This window comes from Centropristis striata, chromosome 16 (genome assembly GCF_030273125.1).
Source record: "Centropristis striata isolate RG_2023a ecotype Rhode Island chromosome 16, C.striata_1.0, whole genome shotgun sequence".
Classification (NCBI taxonomy): Eukaryota; Metazoa; Chordata; class Actinopteri; order Perciformes; family Serranidae; genus Centropristis; species Centropristis striata.
The window spans coordinates 4483916-4509982 of record NC_081532.1 but is presented as its reverse complement, the minus strand read 5'-3'; the positions used below and the strand labels follow the sequence as shown (position 1 = coordinate 4509982).

General features: G+C 39.1%; 1 protein-coding gene across 1 annotated transcript in view; it reads left to right on the top strand.

Moving 5' to 3' along the window:
* dph6 (diphthamine biosynthesis 6) overlaps positions 1-26067 on the top strand; it is a 103382-nt gene that overhangs the window by 49703 nt on the left and 27612 nt on the right. The window contains exons 6-12 of the mRNA XM_059353995.1: positions 1658-1719; positions 3211-3305; positions 3473-3566; positions 5498-5648; positions 7972-8097; positions 10900-11029; positions 11900-12074. Of these exons, the coding sequence (XP_059209978.1) occupies positions 1658-1719; positions 3211-3305; positions 3473-3566; positions 5498-5648; positions 7972-8097; positions 10900-11029; positions 11900-12074 (833 nt within the window). The remainder of the gene's footprint in view (positions 1-1657; positions 1720-3210; positions 3306-3472; positions 3567-5497; positions 5649-7971; positions 8098-10899; positions 11030-11899; positions 12075-26067) is intronic.

The following is a 26067-nucleotide window of genomic DNA, read 5'->3' as shown; positions in this document are numbered from 1 at the left end:
GTACACTACAGGCCAAAAGTTTGGAAGCAACTTAAATTTTCTTTTTAATGATAGCTTTCTTAAAAACCAGTATGGATTATTTGGATTTTGGATGTGTTTACTACATAATCAGACTTTACCTTTATTGAATTGAACCATTTTCCTCCTGATGTTAGCAGACCATTGCTGAACAAATGTTAAGAAAAGAACAGAAGGGCTTAGTTTTAGGATTGAGAAGATTTGGAAGAGTCACAAATTCAGTTCAAAGGTAAGGAGAGGAGACAAGGAGACAGGAGAGGAGAGGAAACGAGAGGAGACAAGAGAGGAGACAAGGAGACAAGAGAGGATATGAGAGAAGAGACAAGGAGACCGGAGAGGAGACCGGAGAGGAGACAAGGAGAGGCGAGGAAACGAGAGGAGATGAGAGGAGACAAGGAGACAAGAGAGGAGATGAGTGGAGACAGGGGGACAGGAGAGGAGACGAGACAGGAGATGAGACGAGGAGAGGAAACGAGAGGAGACAAGAGAGGAGATGAGAGAGGAGACAAGGAGACAGGAGAGGAGATGAGTTTAAGGGTTGAGAAGATTTAGAAGAGTCACAACTTCAGTTCAAAAGAAAAAAAAAATCACAGTTTGCATTATTTGCTTAAGCTCTGTGGGTTTTGAGAGTTTGGATACAAAAATCCCAATAAATCTCAGCTGTGTTCATATCTCTGACAAACTACCACAGAAATGTCTCAAACTGAAGCAGCTGAGTAAAGAAACAACAGTTTGGATTTATACATTAAGGAAAGAAGGATACACAAAGTCTAAGCAATAAAAACCCAAAGACTTGATGATTATAGTAAAAATATGTTCTAATAAGTGACTCTTTATATAATAATCACGTTTATTTTGTTGCAAAGTATAGCAATGAAACAATTTTTTTTTTGTACAAATTTGATCTTACTTCCAAACTTTTGGCCTGTAGTGTACAATAATCCCTGAATAAGACTGATCAAATCCTGATCTTTGTGTAAGGTCATGGTCTAGATTTAGATATCTTATTAAAACAGCAGGAAGGTATAATAGCACACACAAGCTGTTTTTCTTTTTTTTCTGGAGGTCTGCTCGGTTTGTTCGTCGGCTGGTTTTACTTGTTTTTTTTGTGTGGGGAGTGAGTTTGTATTTTTGGAGTGTGGCACATACAAAAGCTCTCCTCCAACCTTGTTTCTCCTCCTTCTTTTCTCTCCCATGCCTGTGAGTCACTTCCATGCACCATTTCAGGGGAAGGGGAGGGAAAAAGGCAAATAAACAAGATCTCTTTCCAGAGTTTATGTTCTCAAAGGGAACTAGATGAGGGGGCGGCGGGCGAGGGGGCGTGGGGGGTCTGCGGCCAGCAATTGAAAACTGTTGCCCTTACCCGGAGAGATCTGTGTACACTACTTGCAAAGTCAAACAAATAGATCCAGGGTGCAGGTTTACGTGTGTGTTTGTGCGACTGCCCGTAAACCTCCCTGCCTGTCATCTTCAATCACTGTTCTCTGTTCCTGATCAGACCTCTCTCTCTCTCTCTCCCTTTCTCTCTCTCCATACGTGTGTCTGTGTGAAATTGTGTTTTTGTGTGTGTTTCTGTCTTTGTGTATCACTGTGTGTATGTTCGTATGTCTCCTGTGTGTGTTTCCCACATGGGTGCCAGGCCTGGATCCAGAGAAGCACTTAGGAAAACCTCTGGCTGACATGGAGCCCTATCTGAAACAGGTCACACACTGCTACATACTCTGTTTACACTCTTGACTAGGGTTGTCAAAAATATCGATACTCAAAAAAGTATCGATACTAAAACGTCGTATCCGGACACGATACTCATTTCCAAAAATATCGATACCTAGCCAAAACCAATTTGAAAATGTTTATTCACTGAAAACAAAATATAAAAGCTGAAAGAAGACAACAACATTGTAGTTACTGCACTATCAGAAGCTTTTACAGCAAAACCAGAGTGCAGTAACTACATTTTTGGGGTCAAAGGTCAAATAAATCATCATGATTCTCAAGCATAAAAATTACATCATCAGTACATGTAGAAATAAGTGTCATATCACTTATCCACATATAACCCAATTGGCTGGACAGTTTTTCTCAGTTTTACCCTGCAGTTAGACTTTATAGTGTATTTCTATGTGTTCAGTATTTGCTTATAGTCAGGGTACCTGATGTTCATATTCAAAGTTGTTCAAAGTCTTCAAAAATCTTGAATCACTCTTTTCACTTTTAGTTTTAGAATGATTATATTCTTAGTGCTTTTTGTGTCTATTTTGACATAATATCCCAGTCACACAGATCATATTCTGGTACAATTGCTATTTTTTTTTAATCACTGTTTTTTTTCTTTTGTGAACTTATGTCAAAAATGATGCACTTTGAACTTCAACATTAGACACTTGTTAATATTAGTAGCACGATGTTAATCTATTCTGTGGTTTTTCAAGACTATAAATTTAAATATTTGGTAAAATTACAGAAATCGAGTGTAAAATGACATTATGTAGGGTGTTCAAATCATACTTACAGTCATGGAAAAAAATATTAGACCATTTTTTTCTTCAATTTCTTGTTCATTTTAATGCCTGGTACAACTAAAAGTATTTTTTTTTTGACAAATATAATAACGACAACAATAGCTGATTAGAGTTTAATTTAAGAGCTGATATCTAGACATTTTCCATGGTTTTCTTGATAATGATTTTGGTTATTATCAATAAAACCATGAAAAATGTCTAGATATCAGCTCTTAAATTAAGCTCTTATCAGCTATTTTTTTTGTTATCATTATATTTGTCCAAACAAATGTACTTTTAGTTGTACCAGGCATTAAAATGAACAAGAAATTGAAGAAAACAAGGGTGGTCTAGTAATTTTTTCCATGACTGTACTGTATAAAAGAAGTGGACGTAGCCTCTGAATTTGGAAAGTGAAGCCAATTGCCATTAACCTGCATTCTTTCTAGTGGCCAGCAGGGGGCGACTCTACTGGCTGCAAAAAGAAGTCTACAAGAAAATGAGTTTGTTTTCAGTTTATGAAAGTTAATTGTATAAAAAAAACAGCCAAAATGATTACATCAAAACAGTAATCCACAAACCAGTGGCTGGTGTCATGGTGGCTACGTCCTCGTCTTTATAGAGTCCAAGATTCAAAAGAAATACAGGAGTTTTGAAGTATTTTAATGAGGTGTTTTGCTTCACTGATTAGCTCTCCCAGAAGTATGGAGTTCATATTTGTGGAGAAGGAGGCGAATATGAAACCTTCACCCTTGATTGCCCCCTCTTCAAAAAGAAAATAGTTATGTGAGTAAAGAAATATAAAGTTACTCCACTTTTTTTTGGTAAGTTTGGAAAGTGATGTTTTATCTTTGCCAGCACTACTGTGCATAAAAGTTTTTTCCTGTGCATGCATGTATGTGTGTGTGTGTGTGTGTGTGTGTGTGTGTGTATGTGTGTGTGTGTGTGTGCAGCGATGCAGCGGAGACGGTGATCCACTCAGCAGATGCCTTTGCTCCAGTTGGCTACCTGCACTTCTCCAAGTTACACACCGAGAACAAAGACGCCGTGAGTCAAACTTCTGAGGGAATCCATGAGTATAACTCGTTTCATAAATGGGATCAATGTTGTTCAATGCTGAATCAATCATTTCACAACAAAAGTTTGAGTCACTGTGGGGCTGATTACTTCAAAAGCTCTCTGAGGGCAAAACAAATACAAGAACAAAACCTTTTGGTGTCTGATAACTTTGTCGAGCAGAAGAGAAACACAGCACTGTAGGGCAGGGTTCAGATCAACCTCCAGAGGGCCTCTCTCTCTCTCTCTCTCTCTCTCTCGCTCTCTCTCTCTCTCTCTCTTTCTTTCTCTCTCTTTTGCACACTCTTGCTCTCGGTGTCTCCCTTCATCCCTCGCTCTCTCTCTCCTCTAGCCCCACATGGCCTACTTTGACGTCTGCAATATTCACTGCAGCCTGAAACTAGGCCCAGCTTAATAAACATGTCCGCTCACATTAAGGCGCTTTGCATTCAGGTAGCTGGCTAAGCGGACACAGGCGGGGGTTGCGGGGCGGCAGTAGGAATTGGCTTTCGGTATATTAGAAGGAGCCGAACGGGGGCTTTTTTCGCAGACAAGAAGGGTGACACTTGAAAAAAACATTTCACTTCCCCCTGCAAGAACAGACAAGTTTATCATCCTCAAATCACTTCCGAGAATTCTGCGACGGAGACCCTGACCTCATTTATGAGAAGCTTTAATTACTGTGGTTGAAATTGTCCGGTTTGATAAGACACCTACTAGTTGATGAGTGTTCCTGGTGACAGGAAGTGCTGCTTGCATGCTGTTGTGTTTGCTGCAGCGAGGTATAAGGGTTACACTGGGGGATGCTGCACGCCTGTAGCTCCACATGTCTCCAGGGTAAAGCATGCCATTTGCACGTGCGTTTCTTTGCACGCCACACGATAAAATGTGTGTGATTTTGTGTTTGTTTGTGTGCAAGAGTTGTGTGTTTGTATGTGCATGCTGGGTGGGGGGCTGGGACTGTTATGGACAGAAAACATACCCCCATCCCACAACCTCCATGACCCTGCAGCCTCACTCCCTACAGCTATATATTTTTTCACTTCCCACCCCCCATCACACAAACACACACACACACACACACATGCACAGCCCCTGTAGCCCCCCCTAGGTTGCTGGGGGAAGAGCAGGGAGATCCAGGGCCCTGCAAGGGGAGGAGGGGAGGGGGGGGCAACCAGGGGAGAACCTGCCCTGGTTCAGCCTTCTGAAGCTCTTCTCGTCAGGGTGACAGATCCGCGGTGACACCAGCACTAGAGGAAACCGCACCGAGCTCAGGGGGTGGGGATGGACCACCATCATTTGCCCTCCGTTAATGCTAGTCAAGCTATTTTTCATGCTGGCCAGGAGAGAGGGGCTGAAGTATAATTAATTTGATTATCATATGGCGTAATGTGGTTGACAGCAGATGAGGGGGGTGAATGAGTGTTGGGAAGGGTGAAGGGGAGGGGGGGGCGTTGAGGGAAATATGAAATATGTATTCAAATGCGTGACGCCCCAGCAGGATTTGGCAGGTAATATGTATGCCTTAGAGAATGATAATGATTTGTTATTTAAAGAAGTAGCAGACAAAGTATAAGTAAACAGAAGGGAGGAAGAAAAAGAACGGTGAAATCCAAAACATGTCTCACACATCCAGTGTTGAGTTTTGACTGACAGGCAGCATGATTGAATCTACAGTATCAGAAAACACCACTCCCTACTCGCCTGAACCACGAATATGTTAGCATGTTGTTTCATATTCATTCACCTTGAAGTTATGTGTGTCTGGGCCCTTGTCATGAAAGACTGACACACACAGCCTGCTGCATGGGGTACTTGAAAAGGTTGGCTAATTATACAGCGTTTTGTCTGTCTTTGCAAAAGCCTCAGCTCTCTTTGGTGGGCGTTTGGCCTGATGTATTCCCTGTGGTGCTTTATTGCAGGATGTGGTGGCGAGAGCTTTGCCCCATGGTAGTTGTCCTTGCCAGAGCGCCATTGACAAGATGACTGAGGAGGTGGAATATGCTGATCAAGCTCAAGACAACCAGCAAGAATTTACATCAAATTGTGACCTTAGTTGTCAGCGGGGCCACGGTGAGATTCATTTATGGCGAGACATGCACGTGCTGACATGCATGCTTGAGTGTGTATTTATGTGTGTGTGTGTCAGAAGATATTTGTGTGTGTTGTGTGCCTCCTGAATCTGTGTCATGCGGCCGGCATCATGATGCTAGTATTTTTGAGTGATTGTTTGACAAGAGATGTCATTTCAGCAGTGTATTGGTGACAGTCTCTGAATTCATTTCTCCTTTGACATAAACCACCTATGCATGAATTACCTCTCATGTAGCATATGTCCTGGTTGTAAATGAAGCAAATTGCATAGGGCCTCATTCACCAGCATCTTCCTAAGTTTCGTCAAACTAACACGTGAGATTAAACTGTAAAGCAGGGGTCTCAAACTCAAATTACCTTGGGGCCGCTAGAGGCAGTATCAAAATGACCAAAAAAGGACACAAAATGACCAAAAAAGACACAAAATTACTAAGAAAAAGACACAAAATGACCAAAAAAAGACACAAAATGACCAAAAAAGACACAAAATTACAAAAAGAAGACACAAAATGATTAAAAATAGACACAAAATGACCAAAAAAGACACAAAATTACAAAAAAAAAAACCAACACAAAATGACAAAAAAGACACAAAATGACCAATAAAGACACAAAATGACTAAAAAAAGACACAAAATGACAAAAAAGACACAAAATGACCAAAAGAGACACAAAATTACAAAAAAAAGACACAAAATGACTAAAGAAAGACACAAAATGACAAAAAAGACACAAAATGACCAAAAGAGACACAAAATTACAAAAAAAGACACAAAATGACTAAAGAAAGACACAAAATTACAAAAAAAGACACAAAATGACTAAAGAAAGACACAAAATGACTAAAGAAAGACACAAAGTGACCAAAAGAAGACACAAAATGACAGAAAAAAACTAAATTACTTAAAAAAGACACAAAATTATTTAAAAAAGACACAAAATTACCAAAAAAAGACACAGAATTACATGCTTGAGTGTGTATTTATGTGTGTGTGTGTTGTGTGTGTGTGTGTGTGTGTGTGTGTGTGTGTGTGTGTGTGTGTGTGTGTGTGTCAGAAGATATTTGTGTGTGTTGTGTGCCTCCTGAATCTGTGTCATGCGGCCGGCATCATGATGCTAGTATTTTTGAGTGATTGTTTGACAAGAGATGTCATTTCAGCAGTGTATTGGTGACAGTCTCTGAATTCATTTCTCCTTTGACATAAACCACCTATGCATGAATTACCTCCCATGCAGCATATGTCCTGGTTGTAAATGAAGCAGATTGCATAGGGCCTCATTCACCAGCATCTTCATAAGTTTCTTCTTAAATGTGTCCCTAAGAAGTCATGAAGGTTTTCTTGAATACATACTACAGTATTTATTAAAACATGCATACATGGGCAAAATAAAAGATATATACGTACATATATATATATATGTGCTATGCAAAAGCCTGTTTTGATAGCTGACGCTTTTATTTTGAAGGTACGCAATGAGACTTCCTGATGATCGTAAAACTAACTCACTTGAGATTAAACTGTAAAGCAGGGGTCTCGAACTCAAATTACCTGGGGGCTGCTGGGGGCAGTATCAACATGACCAAAAAAAGACACAAAATGACAGAAAAAGACACAAAATTACTTAAACAAGACACAAAATGACCAAAAAAAGGTACAAAATGACAGAAAAAGATACAAAATGACCAAAAAATACACAAAATGACCAAGAAAGACACAAAATGACCAAAAAAAGACACAGAATTACCAAAAAAGACACAAAATTATTTAAAAAAAGACACAAAATTACTTAAAAAAGACATAAAATTACAAAAAAAGGCATAATTATTTAAAAAGACACAAAATTACTTAAAAAAAGACACATAATTACCAAAAAAGACACAAAATTCTTAAAAAAAAAAAAGACAAAATTATTAAAAAGATAGCACGAAGTTCATTTTCGCAGTGATCTTTGTATTTAAATGTGTTTTGTGTGTAAATAGGTTTTGGATCAAATTCAACTCAGTTATTCATGCTAGAAAGGTTTGATACAGTTAGCTAGTTTTCCTCCAATTAATACTCTTGTATTTCTGTGTGTTTTATAATTGTTATTGCAAATTGTAGCTTTATCCAACTTAATTCTCGGCTCATTAAAATGTAGCCTGACTTTAGCATTATTTCACCACATTCCTGACAAGATATCATGATCTGGTTGGTACCAATGCATTAAAAACATTGGACCAACCAGTGCTGCCTGCACAAAGAACTTGTGGAAAAATACAGTGCAGCTCACCCTCTTCCTCTTCATGTATCTCTTCCTGCAGATCTCCCTCCATCCTGCTCACCAAGAAGCTCCAGAGGCTATCAGTGGATCTCTGGCATCAACGGCCTCCAGAGCAAAGATCCCGGGATCCAGAGCCAGACATCCGCAGCTTTCACACAGCTGCAAAGTAAGGGAAAGTGTTAAGCAACACTTGGTGAACAAAAAAAAAACATGATGTGGCAGCAGAGCTCTGGACATACTCAGGAAAAACTACTTGAAAAATGCTTCTTATTCCGTCTTAAATCGGAGAAGCAAAAGGCCCACAGAACGACACTCACAAGTAAACTAAACTTAAATTCTACTAGGGACATTTTCAGCCATGTTTGTCACTTTTCACTTCTGTTTTGGCAATAATTTTAGCTGTGATACTGCAAATTTTTCTAATCAAAAGAAAACAAGGGTGGTCTAATCATTTTTTTCCATGACTAACCCTAACCCAAAATGAGACTTACCAACAACAGTTATTTTTGTACAATGACAATGACATTTCTCAATTTTTGTGCACAATTATTATTATTTATTTTTTTAAAGTGCAGTACAGTGAGAACGATCTTTATATTTATCTTTTATTGCAAAATTAAACTATTACACAATGTACACATTCTGGGTTCCTTTCGTGTACAATGAGATATTGTTTGAACAAAAAATAGGTAAGAATTGTTCCGTCGATCATCGTTATTAATTGATTGTTTTGTTATTAATTTGACACAGGGGCCACAGCAGGGGCAAAGGGCTTCTTCACAGGGGCAGTGGCCCCTGGAGGCCCCTGTGTAGAACCACCACTGGTTAAGTGGCTCAGTAAAACAGATTCTTACTGTACAACACCCCCGTACTATATAGGGAAAACTTCTATGTCCCTTGGGTGTCTTTCTTTCTTTCTTTCTTTCTTTCTTTCTCCTTGCTGCGTTAGCTAAAGTCACACCAGGAGGTGAAGCAGAGCTGGAGAAGTCGCTCCTTATTCAAAAGTGCATGTCAACCCAGCAGGCAAAACCCTGTGTGTCAGAGACTCCGTCCGTCACAAGACTGGGACGGCGAGATGGCCACCAAACAAGGACAAAGACTTCAAATTAACCCAAACTAAGCCTCTTTTAGAACACACTCACTCTCACACACACACACACACACAGTGCAGTCATGTTGGGTGGGTTATCGTTTTTGCCCTGCAGAAGTTTAAAAGTGCACGCTTTTACAGTGTACAAGTCTTTTTTTTCTCTTTCTCTTTTTTGATGGAGAAAGAGGAGCGAAAGATGAAAAGCATATTTAATGTTTATCGTGGTGCTCGGCTGAACAGCCTTCACAGTGCAGAGACAATATTAAACAAGTTAATATTTAATGAACAACCTCTTTGTATGAGGGCGAAGTAGTCTGAGACGCTAGTGTTGGCAAAGGAAAAACAAACTTGAAGCTCTTTCAAATGATTGTAGGGAGAAAGGCTTCGCTTTGAGCCCTGGTGCCTGTGTTTGCATCCAAAGCCTACGATGTGCACACACACACACTGTGATACACTGCTCTTTATAGAAGGGGACAAATACCATTACCGCTTTAATGCAATTTCAGTAGATTTAAAATAAGAATTCTACAACGCTGACATTTTGACACCAGTAAATGCCTGCAAACTGACTTAGGCTGCACAAGTGTTTGTTCACTGGCAAGCTTGTCTGTTGCAGTGGGAGTAGATACAACTCTTAACCTCCTCAAAACAAGATGTCAAAAGAAATACTAGAACAAGAAAAAGTTTATAGAGGTAAACCAAAAACATGAGTCCCAAAGAACCAGTTGCATGAAATTGGTGACCAGTTTTCAAACAAAGATGCACACGGACAAATTCAGCACTTCTTTTTGGTCACAAGCCTACCATTTTGTCCGTGTAAACCATAGACTGTATCAAATAAACATGGTGAATTTGTATGCAGTGTTGCAGCCCAAGACAAATGTCCACTCTCACAGACTCACAGACGTTGAGGCACATTCCTGGGACGTCTGAGAGGTCTTAGTGCTCTTCTACTGTCAAATCGTCAAAGTATGTGAGGGCTTTCCGTGCAGACACTTTGGGCCCTTTATGTGCACTTTCCATAAGTCTGTATTTCTGCAGACTTTGCGTGAAGAAAATACCCACAATTCATAGCGTTGTGGAGTTAAAACACATGACAGGCTGTAAATTAGCCAGAAATCAGAATTTGCCCTGACTTTTATATGGAGTATGCTGCTAAATAGCACTTATTTGTGGTACAAAACAACATTTAACAAGGTGGGATGAGCACCTTTATCTATGTGACGAGATATGCATTGGTTTCTTTTCATTTACAGTTACATCTCAATACATTAGAATCTTATGGAAAAATCAATTTCCAGTAGTTCAAGCCAAATATCCCCAACTAAGTATTGAGTCATATTTTCAGAGGCCAACATTTCCTTTTTAAAATAAGTCTTTTGTAATATTCGTACTGAATTTTAGGTCTTCATTAAATGTAAGCCATAATCATTATAATTAGAATAAATTAAATAAATTAAGACATGAAATGTTTCATTCTGTGTGTAATGTATCTATATAATGTGTTATTTCCTCTTTTTGAATTGAATTACTGACATAAATAAACTTTTCTATGATATTCTAGTTTATTGAGATGCACCTGTAATTATCCCAGACTCCCACACTGCTTTCAGTTTTTCTGCTGCATCTACCTGCAACATCTTACAAAATTCACTCAAATTTAACACAATTATAACTATGGACCAGTTTAAAACCATGATAACCAATAACTCTGTAACTGTTTTTGATGTTTTTCAAGTGTTTGTCTGTTGTTGTTCATTATGGGGTTGCCCTCAGTGATTCCTCGAGAAGTAAAAAAAGGATTAATGAAATGCATAAGGTTTTGGTAGTTATGTTACTATATGTTACACTACAGTGTTATGTGTTGCCTGTGTCCAGGTGAGTTGGACAGCAGAGGCTGGAAGATGAAGGACATCGTCCTGGTTCACCTGTATGTGAGGTCCATGGAAGACTTTGTTTCACTCAACACAGTCTATAAGAAGCACTTTGGCCTAAACCCTCCTGCCAGGTAAAAGCACACACAAACACACACACACACACACACACACACACACACACACACACAGCTATTCCTCTCTCCAAGGGCAGCTATTCTCAACCCCCAATTGGGGTCGTGAGATGATTTCTGGGGGTCCCCAAATCATTTTGGAAGTCAGCTCTGTCTCCACTGTGTTAAAGTGTTCATGTGTTTTAGTCTTTTTGGTCATTTTGTGTTTTTTTTCATTTTGTGTCTTTTTTTTGGTCATTTTGTGCCTTTTTGGTAATTTTGTGTTTTTTTTTTGTCATTTTGTGTCTTTTTTTTGGTAATTTTGTGCCTTTTTGGTCATTTTGTGTCTTTTTTTGTAATTTTGTGTCTTTTTGGTCAATATGTGTCTTTGTGGTCGTTTTTTGTCTTTTTTTGGTCAATTTGAGCACTTTTTGGCTTAATTTTATGTAATTTTTTGGTCATTTTGTGTCATTTTGTAGTCAATTTGATTGTTTTTTGGTCATTTTGTGTCTTTTCTGACAAATCCCAAAGTATCAAGTTGTTACTTTCCAAGGAGTCTCTGGCTTGAAGCTGACTGTTACACACTCAGGAGGTCAGAATGGACCTTTAAACTTATAGCAAAGGACTTAGAATAAAAGTAGCAATAAAATATAAAAATATATATATAAATGCACAGACAGAGAGATGTTTTAGTTGTTGTCTGCTTCATTATTTATCCAAAATTTGTCGTATCAACTGAGTTTGTATGATCTGAACTGTGTGATTCTGTTCAGTGAGACAACATGCATGTTAAATTGGGAGTCGCGACTCAAAAAGGTTGAGAACTACTGTCTTGTCTTCGGGAACATCTTGTCACTGTTCAAACCGCTCTCTCTCCTCTTTCCCTTGCAGGGTGTGTGTCCAGGCTCCTCTACCTGCCGCTCAGCTGCTGCTGATGGACTGCCTGCTCCACGACTGGACCGAGCCCCTGGAGGAGGGCTGCTTCCACCAGAGGGAGGCCCTGCACGTCCAGAGCCTGTCCCACTGGGCCCCAGCCAACATCGGGCCCTACAGTCAGGCCCTCAGGGTAAGACTCCGAGGTCCACAACAGGGAGAGCTGGTGTTCCTGGTAGTGGGGGAAAGAGCTGACAGTAGGGCTGGGCAATATGTAGCTATATATCAGGGATGGGCAACTGGAGGCCCGGGGGCCACATACGGCCCGCACCCTCACTTGAAGTGGCCCTCAGTACAACCACATGCATTTGAGAATGAAATCTTATCGTTATTACTTATTAGTAATGTTGGTAGACTAATTTAGACTGAATAGGCTGTTTTATCTTCATTGTAAGGCTCAAAATAAGGTTTGCGGCTCCCTTCCGACATATTTTCTCTTTTTTTGGCAAACAATGGCTCTTTTGGTAGTAAAGGTTGCAGACCCCTGGATTAGATATACTTTATTGGTCCAACAACGGGGAAATTCACTTGTCACAGCAGCAAAAGGTGTGAATATAAATTACAGGAAAAAAAAGTAGTAGATTACATTTCCCATGTGATTTTTTCAAATCGTCAATATATTTATTGAAATACCAGATAATAGGCTTTACTGTGATATACAGTCATAGAAAAAAAAAAGATTAGGCCACCCTTCTTCTTCAATTTCTTGTTCATTTTAATGCCTGGTACATCTAAAGGTGCAATTTTTTGGACAAATATAATGATAACAACAAAATAGCTCATAAGAGTTTAATTTAAGAGCTGATATCTAGACATTTAACATTGTTTTATTGATAATGATTTTGGTTATTATCAATAAAACCATGGAGAATGTCTAGATATCAGCGCTTAAATTAAATTATTATGAGCTATTGTTGTTGTTATCATTGTATTTGTCCAAATAAATGTACCTTTAGTTGTACAAGGCATTAAAATGAACAAGAAATTGAAAAAAACAATGATCTAATAATTTTTTCCTTGACTGTAAGCTTTCCCATGTGATTCTTTCATATCATCAATTTATTTATTGAATTACCAGATAACAGGCTATATTTTGATATATATCTTTATCAAAATATAAAATTACCTGTATCAGGATGGAAGATTTTGCTCATATTGCCAGCCCTAATTCACAATTTAACAGACTATAATTACAAACTAAACTCCTAATAATTTAATCAGATATTAAGCTAATAATGTCAGCATTTTTCTCTTGTCAAAGGATATGCTTTGCAGGCAACCCAGTTATTTACATTTTCTTATTATCTTTTCACAACTTTCCGCTCATTTCCTCCCTGTTCTTCACATAACTCGTTTGGCAACTAATTGCAAACGATGGTGAAACTGAACGCCTTAATCCTCGCCTGAGTGTCTGAGCCAGAAACAATGAACATTCTTCTCCTTCTGCGTCACTGTTAGCAAAGCAATTGAAAGTATCACTTTATGAAGGTAAGTAACAGATCAATGGGTGAATACTGAGGATTACTCGGATGAATTATGAATCTCTCTGGTGATTCTTATGATGCTTTGTGTTGCTCTCGACTCTCACAAAGCAATTGAAGTGTCTCAGATTACGTGCAGCGCTGTGTGTTTGTCTCTGTTTTCTCTGTTTATGTATAGATGCATGCGTGCAGATGCATGTGATTGTTGTTACGTGTGATAGTTTGTTCTCATTACTACTTTTATGTATACATGTAAATATGTATGCCCATTATAGTGGGCACTGTGTATCCATTTTTTTGTTTCCACTTGTTTGTAAAGCTACGAATAGAACTTCTTTCATATTGTTTCAAACCCAGGAAGAATGTCAAATTCAAAGGCAGAGCAGAGGAAGTGTGGGCCGTGGTTGCACGGTTGGCTTGGTGTTTTGTTTACCCAGTGTGTATTATATGGGATTACACTTGTCAAGGTACTGTCAACAAGGATAGTGTCCATCTCCTCCACACTGTCCTTGATCCTGCAGCCAAATCCGTCTGTGAGTGAGAACATGTGTGGATTAGCCATTCATTTAGAGGCTGACGGCATATCTCACCAGTGTGTCACTGAAGCTCAGAGGATCGTGTGCAGTTTGGATTCCTGGGATGTAACCTACAGAGTCAGGTTTGCTTTTAACATGCCAGCAGTGTTTGATTTCCTCAATGGAGTCTCATTGAGACATGAAATCGAAGTCAGCTGCAGGCATGTGCTATTGCCTCTGGAAAACAGCGTAATCTCTCATTCCTCTAATGATCATTCATATCCAAAGCAATTTGAGAAAACAATGAGAGGAGTTTGCTTGCTCACGCTTCACACGACCCCTGCGTCGCCTCTCAGTGTGTCTGCTCCTCTTCCACGCTACAGTGACTTAATTTGATCAAAAATGTATTAACAACTCGTCAGTACAGCAAGAGATTTTTACATATTGATACAATTACCCCCTTGCTGTGAGCAAGCGTGCAGTGCCACCCCTCCTCTCACCAGCGCGTTGACTCCCGTCTTAATGACAATTTTCCTTGGTGACTGTTGCCGTGTGACACCATGGCGACAGGGCTCTGGCAACAACAGAGACAGAAAAGCTGCTGTCTGAGACCAAATAACCTGGAGCCCTCTACGTTTACTGTCTGTAGAATAAGTAATTAATTAAAAGAAGGATCCAGCTATAGAGACTGTAGCCCAAATCGGACACATCTGCAATGTCGCACTTTCAGGTGTTTTCACCGTCATTTCGAATAAAATCGCCACCACCAGTGTAGGTATAGTTGATTTATACATATTTAACAATCTACGTGTGAAATTTCATTTACATACATGGAGATTAAATGTCTTATTACAATACCAAAGTAACTCTGATGAGAGAAAGCAGTAAAAACGCCCGGGCACGATCTTAAAAGTACACCTTTATATTTACTGTACTATATTTTATTGTGAAGGACAGAAGTACGGTCCGGGTGTGTTGATAACGATGCTTGATAACTGTGTTATTTATTTGGCTTACCCAGAAACATCCAATTTTCCCCGAAAAACTCAGCAGCCCCCATTGTTTTACAGCAAGGAGACCCAAGTGTCTGATTTGGGATACAGTTAACGCACAGCTAATTCACCGGCATTAGCGTCCTTTAGCCGACTCTGGTAAACCCAAGGCTAACGTTAAAACGATATACAGTCTGAAAGAAAATAAATTCACACCATTTAAATAATTGGAAGCATAACATGATCATATTCGTAGTTAATGTGAAATTTTGATAAAATCGCAGCCGAATTGTCCGATTTGGGATATAGTTAGCGCACGGCTAATTCACCGGCGTTAGCGTCCTTTAGCCGACTCTGGTAAACCAGAGGCTAACATACACGGTTAAAACAATGTACATTTTGAAAGATAAGAAGTTATACTCTAGTTTTACACCACTTAATTAATTGGAAGGATAACATGATCATTTATATTAGTAGTTAATGTGAAATATTGATAGAATCTCAGCCGAATTGTCTGATTTGGGATACAGTTAGCGCACGGCTAATTCACCGCCGTTAGCATCCTTTAGCCGACTCTGGTAAACCAGAGGCTAACGTACACTGTTAAATCAATGTACAGGTTGAAAGATAAGAAGTTATACTTTAGTTTCACTCCATTTAATTAATTGGAAGCATAACATGATCATTTATATTTGTAGTTAATGTGAAATTTTGATAGAATCTTAGCCGAAGGAGGTCCGATTTGGGATACAGTTACGCTATATATGGGCGTTGGAAAAGAGGGGGGTCGAACTTGAAATGATTAAAGGATGAATTGGTTTTTTTGTTTTGTGATGAGGTATTTGAAGGAAGGGATGACTTAATTGAGGAAAAAAATTAAATTGAGACTAAACTGTTTATTTTCTTGTTAATCTGACAAAGTGCAGCAATGCTAACCGTTTGAATAAGGAGATAAACTGATCAATGTCCAGCTCTACTGGGACCAGTTTATTCTTTTGACAAGTGTCCAGTGGTTTGAGGGACAGCACATGGCTACTGACAGAACGTGGCACTCTGGCCCTGCAGGATTTGACTGGGTTAGGTCTCCACGTTGATGGGTGGTTGGTACTGGTGGAGGTAAAGAGGAATGGCATTAAGGATTGGCATGTGATGGATGCTGGACCTTCAAATTCCATCCATCTATTCATCTATCTGCCTGGCTTGTCATGTCTCTCAGCTTCAGCTCTCGGGAACGGCGAGCTGACTGACTGTCGACTTGGCCTGGCAAGCTGACAGATTCAGATCTGACTTGATTTAAAGAATTAGTTAACCTTTATGATGTCAAAGCTGCGGGCCTCTTGGTGTATTGTATGCTAATGTATGATATGCCGGTAGTTTAGGTTAAAGCCGCAAGCTATAAAGACAAAAACAGTGATTTCATGTATGCATCGTTTTTACACTGTTTTCATGTTGTTCTATACCTGACTGACATGTGTTTAGAGGTTGTTTTCACCATAATATGCATTACTTGGAGTCTAACGTATCATTTGTGAGTGCAGCCGTATCAGAGTTCTTGCCACTAATTGTTTTGTTTTGCCGGTCTTATTTATCAAAGATCTAATTTAAATTTCACTGTTTAGACACCATTTGCATAATCTAATTAAGATATAAGAAATTCAGCCGTTTTAATGCATCAATCAATTCGCTGAAAACAAAAGAGGCTCTCAGACATCAAGTATTTTTGCTGCAGAATATCAAAACAAATTCTATCATGACAACAAAAGCAAAAGTAATGGCTTGCTTTTAAAAGAAATCAAAGTTATTACAGTGTTTTCTGTCAGTTTTTTTCTCCTAAAAGGAGCTTTTAAACAATTCTGTTGCATTAAGGTAATAGCAGGGAAAGAGCATGGGTGTCTTTAGCCAGCAATGTTCCACTTTTTTTACACAGAAATCCATTTGTACTAATAACAGACGATTACGCATATGACTTGCCAGATGGAAAAAATTGACCTATCATTTACTGAATTCAGAGTTAACAACTGGAGACTCAAACTGCAGGACCCTTTTCCACATCTATGTAGATTATTGCTGCCTGTTCCATCACATTCCCTTTGGAGCCACATTTACAGAGGCAAACACAATAGTCAAACCAGGTCTGAATAGGGAGACGATCAGTTGAATGGCTGTTAAACATCTCCTCTTTCCTGTTAAGGTAAGTGGCTCACCCCTGGGATATTTGCTAGGAAATTATACTCACTGATCAGATTCTGCGGGGTGTGTTTTGGGAGCCGACTGCACTAGCCTCAGGTTGCTGGAGAACACTAACCCCTTGCCTCATTCCCCTAATTGTGAGTGACAGTCAATATTGTGGAAGACCGTCTTGCACAAGCCCGCGATAGGATTTGCATTGGATTTTGAAAATTGTCAAAGTGGACTGTGAGGCATCAGGAGGGAAGTGGATCTGACGTTGCCAATTACCGTCAAAGGGAGGAGTGTGCTGTGGCGGGTGGTAGAATTTGAATAATCTGCTTACAGGAGTCTTAACGTCTAAAAACAATGAGCTGAACTTTGGCTGGGCCTCTTGATGGAAAGTTCAGAGGTCAGGCTGAAGTCACAGTGAAGTTGGGCCACCCATGTAGGGCCAGAAAGAGCATGCAAGAACAACTAAAGGAGCACGTAGGTAGAAGTTTCGTCTGCTTGTTGGAAGCCGCATTTTGATTTTTATTGAGTGTTTGTTAGTCCAACCAAATGCTGAACAAGACATTTTTACTGAACAAAACGTTCAAATAAACTGTCATTAAGTGAAAATACAGTGAAAGGGTCAAAGTTATGAGACCAAATCGGTAAAAGTCCTCTTTTTTATCTATATAACGTTATATATAACTTTATTGACACGTTGCCGTGGATACGCATTGTTCTGCTTCTCTCCTGATGACGGCTCGCCTTGTTATTGACCTGTTAATCAAAGCTAGCCACGCCCCAAATCATATGATTCTTTATCTTCTATTTTCTTCTAAATGCGGCCATTATTAGAACTATTGACATCAAATTGTCTTGAAGGTGATTTTTTACTAGCTATTGAGACCATAGTGTTGTCCTGAAAAAATGTTCTGAGGTAATAAATCATGTGAGAAGTTTTCAAATTTTGCACTGAAAAGAATGGGCAGATTTTTTCTGCAGCCAAACTTAGCGCACCCTACTGGAATTTTCAGTGGATTGCAGGCTTAAGGCACTTCCTGGTTTGCCTCCATGCTCAGACACGGAGATTGCCGCCTGATCAGATATCAACCAAGTTGTTATTCTAACATCAGTATCATTAAGATATATTACTTCTATATTGGGTTTTTTTAAATAGGAAAATCCTGCACATTATACCTTTAACCTATATGTGTTTTAATAGAAACATCTGAATGTGTTCCAGTTGTTTCCATTAGAACTGAAGTAGGGAAACACATAGTACACAATGACTTTGTGAAGACAGCAGCCCTGCTTTATAGTGAACAATCAAAGGTCTGACAGCTAAATAAGAGCTAGTTTGGTGAGTGAGAAAGCAAAAAATTTCGTGATGAATGGCAGAAATTAAGCTAAGTGCTTTAGTTTTACGGTTTGTTGTTCTCACCCAGAATGTTTGACTACAGTAAAAGAGCCAACATGCACAATTCAGCAGCCCCCTCCATCACATCCCATCAAACACCCCCCACCCCACCTCCCCAAACTTCCTCAGTCTACATCTAGAGACTACATCTACCTCAATTACCACAGAAGAGTAATTAGCCCAAAAACAGTGTGTGTGCGTGCATCCGCGTTCAGGGAGGTATTCATGCAGCACGAACAGATTAATTAGGACATTTAACTTCATTTCTAATACAACAAAATTAATCCCATAAAATATGAGGGATCTCGGAGGAGGTGCCTGTCAGCATCTGACGCCTCTCCCCTGTTTGCCATAATCTATTAAAACCTTGCTTTTATCTCACCTCTCCCCTGTCATACTTTATGGATTTTTTCATAAACACGGCCCATACTTCATAAATGTCTCAATTTTCTAGTCTATTAACATTACTTCAAAAGCGCTTGATAAAAGAGGAGGGCATGCGTGAAATAATGCACCAATAATACGAAGCGCTGGAGGCTAGAACAGTAGGGGCGGCTCTCCGGCGTGCACGCTCTCAGACAATGCAAGGGATGTTATCAACTTTAATAAAGAACAAATGATCACTTCCAAGCAAGGAGGGAGGGGGAGATGAGGCAGGGAGGAAGGGGGCGGGACCAGGAGGGGAACAGTTGTCGAGTAATTGAGTCGATGAAAAACGAGGTCTTGAAGGCTCAGCGGTTTGAGCAGTCATGAGACTGAAGGCTCCTCAAAACTACACTGTTCTTCACTTGTAGTTACTTGCTCCTAGTTGCAGGAGGAGGATGTTAACACAGATTTGTTTTTTCTTTTCATTTCGCTGAAGGCACGAGCAGAATAGGCTGCTTGTTTCCTTCCCTGAATGCCTGAATTGTGTGCAATGAGTTGAACCTTTTGTCTGCGGAGAGTCAGAAAGGTTTTTTTGACTGACAGTCGAGCTTCACCTCACAGCCTTTCCCCCCAGCGAGCATCGATTCAGTTCCTGTCTTTGTACATCACCCGAGTCTGTCTCTGTAGGCTTTTACTCATCCTACCCAAACACTGGGGTCAACTGTCTTCGCTTGAACCGGACACACACAAAACACACTGATCAAACCCGGTAAGACCTTACCGCAGTGGCATGTCGGCTGTATGCCCCGAGGCCAGATTTTAAGCACACACACACACATATACACCTGTGTGCTCTTTGTGATAAGCCCTGGCTGTATGACAAGGTAAACTGGTTTGGTCATTAAAATGTGTCACAGGTGACTCACTGTAACTGACAAGACAGGCATTCAGCTCTCAAATGGCTTTGATTGACATGCAAATAGATAAAGATGTATGCAAAGACAAAGGTGATTGAGCGTGCACACGTTATCTCAAAGCATCAGCACCTAAACATTTCCTGGCAAATGTTTGCAAGCGTGCAGGGCTGTTTACCCACAACATGTATGCATACACTTCAACTTGTCTTGTGTGCAAAATGGGGACTTCCTTCCCCCTTTACTAATACAGCTCTGCATCCCAGGACACATCTGCGGTGACACATTGTAGGGTTGTCACGATACTAACATTTTCAGCTCGATACCGATACTCAGGAAAATATTCGATACCATTTTCGATACCACAAGGATAAAAACAAAGACCCCAAAAATTTAACAGAAATATATTTTTATTAACAAGAAAAATGCAACATGTAAAAATTAACAGAACCACAGGTTAAATATTTATAATAAAAAAACAGTTGTGCAAAAAGAAACTGCAACTATGATAAAAAGCTTCAGGTCTGAGGTAGTGCAAAAAATAAATAAATACAATAAACAATAACAATATTTTCGGCTGTGTGTGTTGCTGTTTGGTTGCGGGTCGACTTTTCTCTGCTTCATTCTGGGAAAATAACACTTTTCAGTCAACAACATTTACGTAAACTTATTAACTCTATGCTTATGTATACTGACACTGTGTATACTGGGGGTATCGATACTTTTGAAAATGAGTATCGTATCCGTATACAACGTTTTAGTATCAATAGTTTTTTGAGTACCGATACTTTTGACAACCCTAACACATTGTCATATCTCCGTCCTGGGATCTTGCTATTGGACCGCGGTAGGGCACTTGTGTCTGTAAATGTGCCCACATATGTGTGAGGAACCTGGTCTCACAGGAATCCGTGAAATAGCCACGGATTCGCTTAACTCAAAATCCGTGGAATAGCCACGGAATCACTTAAATTTCCGTGAAACTGACACGGATTTCGCTACAATGCAGGTTAATGACAGTCATATCCCGTGGCTATTCCATGGATATTTTTTCCTATTGGTTTGTTCCAAGTCACGTGACTTTCAAGGTCCCGGCGGTCAGAACAAAAAACATGGCGGACAGTTCTCTCATTTTTAGTGAAAAAAATCAATATTTTGACTTAGTTTCTGCATAAATTTTGATCACATTTCTAGCGAGAAATATATGTTTTATTTTCTAAATATTCACTCAGTGAATGTACATAATCACTTTGTATGTTGGAATAGCCACGGGATATGACTGTCATTAACTTGCATTGTAGCGAAATCCGTGTCAGTTTCACGGAAATTTGAGTGATTCCGTGGCTATTCCACAAATTTTGAGTTAAGCAAATCCGTGGCTATTTCACGGATTCCTGTGAGACCAGGTTGGTGTGAGAGGTCACAACAGACTAGGTTTTTAATCTGATGAGGGGGCAGTTTTATGGGAAGCGGTAGACGGCCGAGGAGGTAATTATGTTCCTCCCAGCCCAATCCCACGCGCCCCGTGTTTCCCCTCCTTTTCTCTCCTGCTGTGACCGCGTAGACGCTGACCCGCCGTGGCGGTGGTCATTTTCAGGAGTCAGTGCATTCTTTTTTTTAATGCATTATCTTGCGCCAGTGCTGCTGCTGCAGCACCACGTGGGGACAGACTGGTATCAGCTTGTACCAGGCGAGGACAGGGGAAGGACTGGATCTGTCAGAGTGCATCGAGTCTCACGCCGCCGCGTACGCCGGCGCTGTGCCTCTGCCCCGGCCCCTGCCACACTCCCACTCATTAATGGGCCCGGCCCTGACAACTGATCCTAATTGCCTTTGAACAGCTCTTCATGTATTATTGGTGCCTGACTGCCTTGGTTCATGTCAACAAGCCATGGGAAGTAGGGACAGGATAGCCACAGCCAGCGTCCCACTTCCTCTTTTACATAGTGACTGATGTGGAGATGAATACATACTAGATATACATGTAAATATTTATATATTTATATATACAGGTGCATCTCAATGAATTAGAATATACTCCATTAATACTCCATTTCCAGTAGTTCAAGTCAAATAGCCCCAACCAAGTATTGAGTCATATAGATGGACATACTTTTCAGAAACCAACATTTTCATATTAAACATACTTTTTAAAATTGCTTTTTTGTAATATTAAATTTTTTTTGAGACACTGAATTGTAGGTCTTCATTAAATGTAAGACATAATCATTATAATTAGAAGAAATTAAATAAATTAAGACATGAAATGTTTCATTCCGTGTGTAAGGGTTCTATATAATGTGTTATTTCCACTGTTTGAATTGAATTACTGACATAAATAAACTTTTCTATTAGGGCTAGTTGATATATTTAGACTGAATATCGATACATGATATATATCCAGATATTTTCCTCTCAAAATAAGGGTAAATGTTCAAAGTCAAAGCTACATATGACATGTCACAAGTAGTTTTATTGAAACCGTTTGTTTAATTGAACATAAATGCTGTATCACAAAAGGGGTACCCTTTTTTAAATCACAGCTACATAAAGAAGAAATTAAATAAATGAAGACATGAAATGTTTCATTCTGTGTGTAATGGATCTATATAATGTGTTATTTCCATTTCTTGAATTGAATTACTGACATAAATAAACTTTTCTATGATATTCTAATTCTAATTTTATATATATATATATATGTATATATATATATATATATACCTGTGAAGACTCGAGAGACACAGGTCACTTGTGTCTCCCCAGTCAAGTCTTTCACCTTTACAGATTTGAAGAATTACATGACTACTTTATGTGTAAAAAAGCACTATTTAATTAATGAATTAATATACAACTGGAATATACAATAACATTTAATGGAATGTAGGTTGACGTAATCAGTTGTGTTGTATAAATCTGATTTTATTTAATAGATGCTAGACTCTTGCTTTTTAATTCGAGATCACCACTTGCCACGTGTGTGTGTGTGTGTGTGTGTGTGTGCGTGCGTGCGCTTGTTTTCTTCTCACTTTGTCACAGCTGATGAGCAGCGGAGGGGTGAACGGTTCAGAGACATCAAGAAGGCATCTGAAAAGCGTCATGTAAAGATCCCACCACAGCAGATATCTGCCAAGACACTCACGCTATTACAATTGCAATCACAAACACTCAGTCAAAACACATCATTATTTGTAGTCCCATGTGTGAATTATTACCCCATATCCAACTATTTACTTCCCATTTTACCCCCTCCATTTGAATACGGAGGAAAGGAGAGGTGCGGTGGCTTGGCTTTTTATTTGCGGAATGAAATAACTGAATACCAAATGCATAGATAAAAAGCATAGCGGCGTGTCCTGTCCACTCCCATCACTGTCTGAGAGAGGAGAGACGTATGACCATCCCATTACTATGGTAACTAGCCACTATATTCAGAGCTGCCCGGGTGTGTTTCTTCCCCCTGCAGTGACGAGAGGGCATAGCTGACAGGGCCCTGCACACACACACACACACACACACACACACACAGGAACACACAGACAGATAGGGAGGGTCTGCAAGATGCTCCTTGTGTAATATACACATGTGTGGCAAATACAGACAGAACAATACGGGAGATGATTCCCACTCAGACTAGAGTGGTGACATACAGGGTCTAATAGGGAACAGCGTTAGGGAGAAATATATCCCCCGAAAGTTTTCAACATTTTACTCGAAGCCAAGATATTTCATTCCAAACAAGTAGAGCAGAAATATGAGAGGAATCTATCAGTAGGATCATTTTTTATTTAACTTTTGCACAATAAAACGGCATTATTCTTTCATATTTTTGATGTAAACCAAAGCGAATACATCCGTCTAGCATTTTATTAATAGATGTAAATAAGTAAACTTTATTTATATAGCACTTTTCGCAGACAGAAGTCACAAAGTGCTTCACATTAACAGAGGGTAAATAAGTTAAAAAGAAGAAAATAAAAGAAAATAACATTAAAATAAAAAATGCAAGTACATACAAGTTTTAAAAGACCAAAACAACAGCTTTTTTTTTTTTTTAAATCAAAGCTACATAAAGAAGAAATTAAATAATTTACGACATGAAATGTTTCATTCTGTGTGATGGATCTATATAATGTGTTATTTCCACTTTTTGAATTGAATTACTGACATAAATTCTAATTCATTGAGATGCACCTGTATATCTTGAGGCATCACAGGTGATGGTTAAGTGGTATACCTACTATATATGTGTGTGTATATATATATATATATATATATATATATATATATATAAAACAACAACAATTAAACAACCATAGCAGCCCCAAATCAACTAATCAAAAGCCTGAACAAATAAAAAAAATCCAATGTGTGTGATTGATATGTTACCAACACACACACAGTTTATATTTCAGCTTGTTACTGCAGCAGATTCACCCACTGACTGCTGCACTGTACTTTGTGTATTTTAGGAAAATGCTATTATAGATAATTTCTATAATTATAATGCTCTCCTATGTTTCTGCGATCCCATAAGTTGCACACGCATTAAAAGTGGCAGGCAGCGCCTCTGGTTAGGAATGATTATTACATTCACATGCAACAGTGTGTGAGCATTGCCATTTTGTCTTCATTTATTAACCGTTTTTCTTTTTTTTTTTTTCTTGCTGTACTACAGATGAGTCAGACGAGAGCTCGCGCTTACATTCCATTTGCTTTTGGCCACTCGCTTCATCATAAATTTCTCATGGAGCAATTCTTCTGAGTAGTAACTTTTAACCCGGGTCATTCATTTTTCAAATGCCATTGTCATCAAAGAACACTTTACTGAGGTAAAAACTGCTGCAGATGAATAATATACAGCCTCCTGTTTTTTCTGCGGACATATCAGCATGTTCACTTTTAATATATATTTATTATTGATATTATGGATTTAATATGTAAGGGGATGTCAGGCCCCGTAAGTCTGGGTAATGTAATGTAGTTGAGATGCTCAGTGTAAGAGTTCATTCAATATAATATAGAGTACACAATATTTTCCACATGTCAAATTTTATTGAGTCGAATTTGATGCTCTGACACAAATATTAATACTTGCTCTATTTTTCAGTGGGGATTCAGTTCATTTTAAGGATATTCTGTTTTCTCAGTTTGCTATAGTGAGAATATTATTTTTTCTGGTGCACATTTACAGTAAATAAAACAACACTATAATACAATAATTCCAAAGTAGATAGAAAAAAAGGATTTCTTAGCTGGAAAAAAAAATCTCTTTTTAGATTTTATTGATATTATTTTATTCTTTTTATTGACACATTTCAGCTATTGGATTTTTCTTCAGTATTTTATAATAAGAAATAAATATAGAACAGCATTTCTGTACATATTGCAATGAAAAACTAACAGCAAACAATTTGTATACTGTTTTTTGTCTTTTTTTTTCTCAAAAATTCCTCCATCCATATTCATGCATCTCACTGGTGGAATTTGTGGCATATTAATGCGAACATTTTGACTTTTTCCACCAAAAAAAAAAAAAAAAAAAGGAAAAGAAGAAAATCCAAGAAGCCTTCTTCGCTGCTGTCTCGCCAGCCTGTCCATGGCTTGAGTGGACTTAGTGAGAACGGCCTTGTTGAAGCTCCGGCTGCCTTTTTAATGCAGCCATACTGCCATCTGTTGAGACCAGGCGGTACTGCACCCTCTCTCGCTCCCCATTGCATTTCTGCACCGTCTTCTTCAGTCTGTCTTTCATGTTTTTTTTTGTTCGTCTCGTGTTCATATTTTATTTGTGAATACTGAACGACATTTTGTGTCCATTACAAGCTACGGAGCAGCAGCTGGGCAGGGAAAGAGGCTTCTCTGTGTGTGTGTGTGTGTGTGTGTGTGTGTGTTACTGGATGTCATGGATGTGTTTCACAGAGGACTTTTCTCTCTGGAGCAGCAGCTTCATGTCTCTGGAGCTGATTTGTTTTTGACATTCACACTGTCTCATGCAGAATAGACATTTCACACTGTGGTCCCATCCTTCACATATCGCTCACACACACTCTGTGACACACACACACACACACACACACACACACAGGCTTACTTACTTAACTTCACCCCTGCTGACAGTTACGCTTTAATGGCTGTGCCACTTTGTGTTGACATAATTCTCTTGTACCCAGGTTAAGTTTGTGCCTCCATTACCAGCCAGACCGAGAGATGCGGCTTCAAAAAGAGGAAAAATATGAAAAGACAGCAGAGACGAGGTGGTCACAGCTGGGAAGGGAGAGAGAACG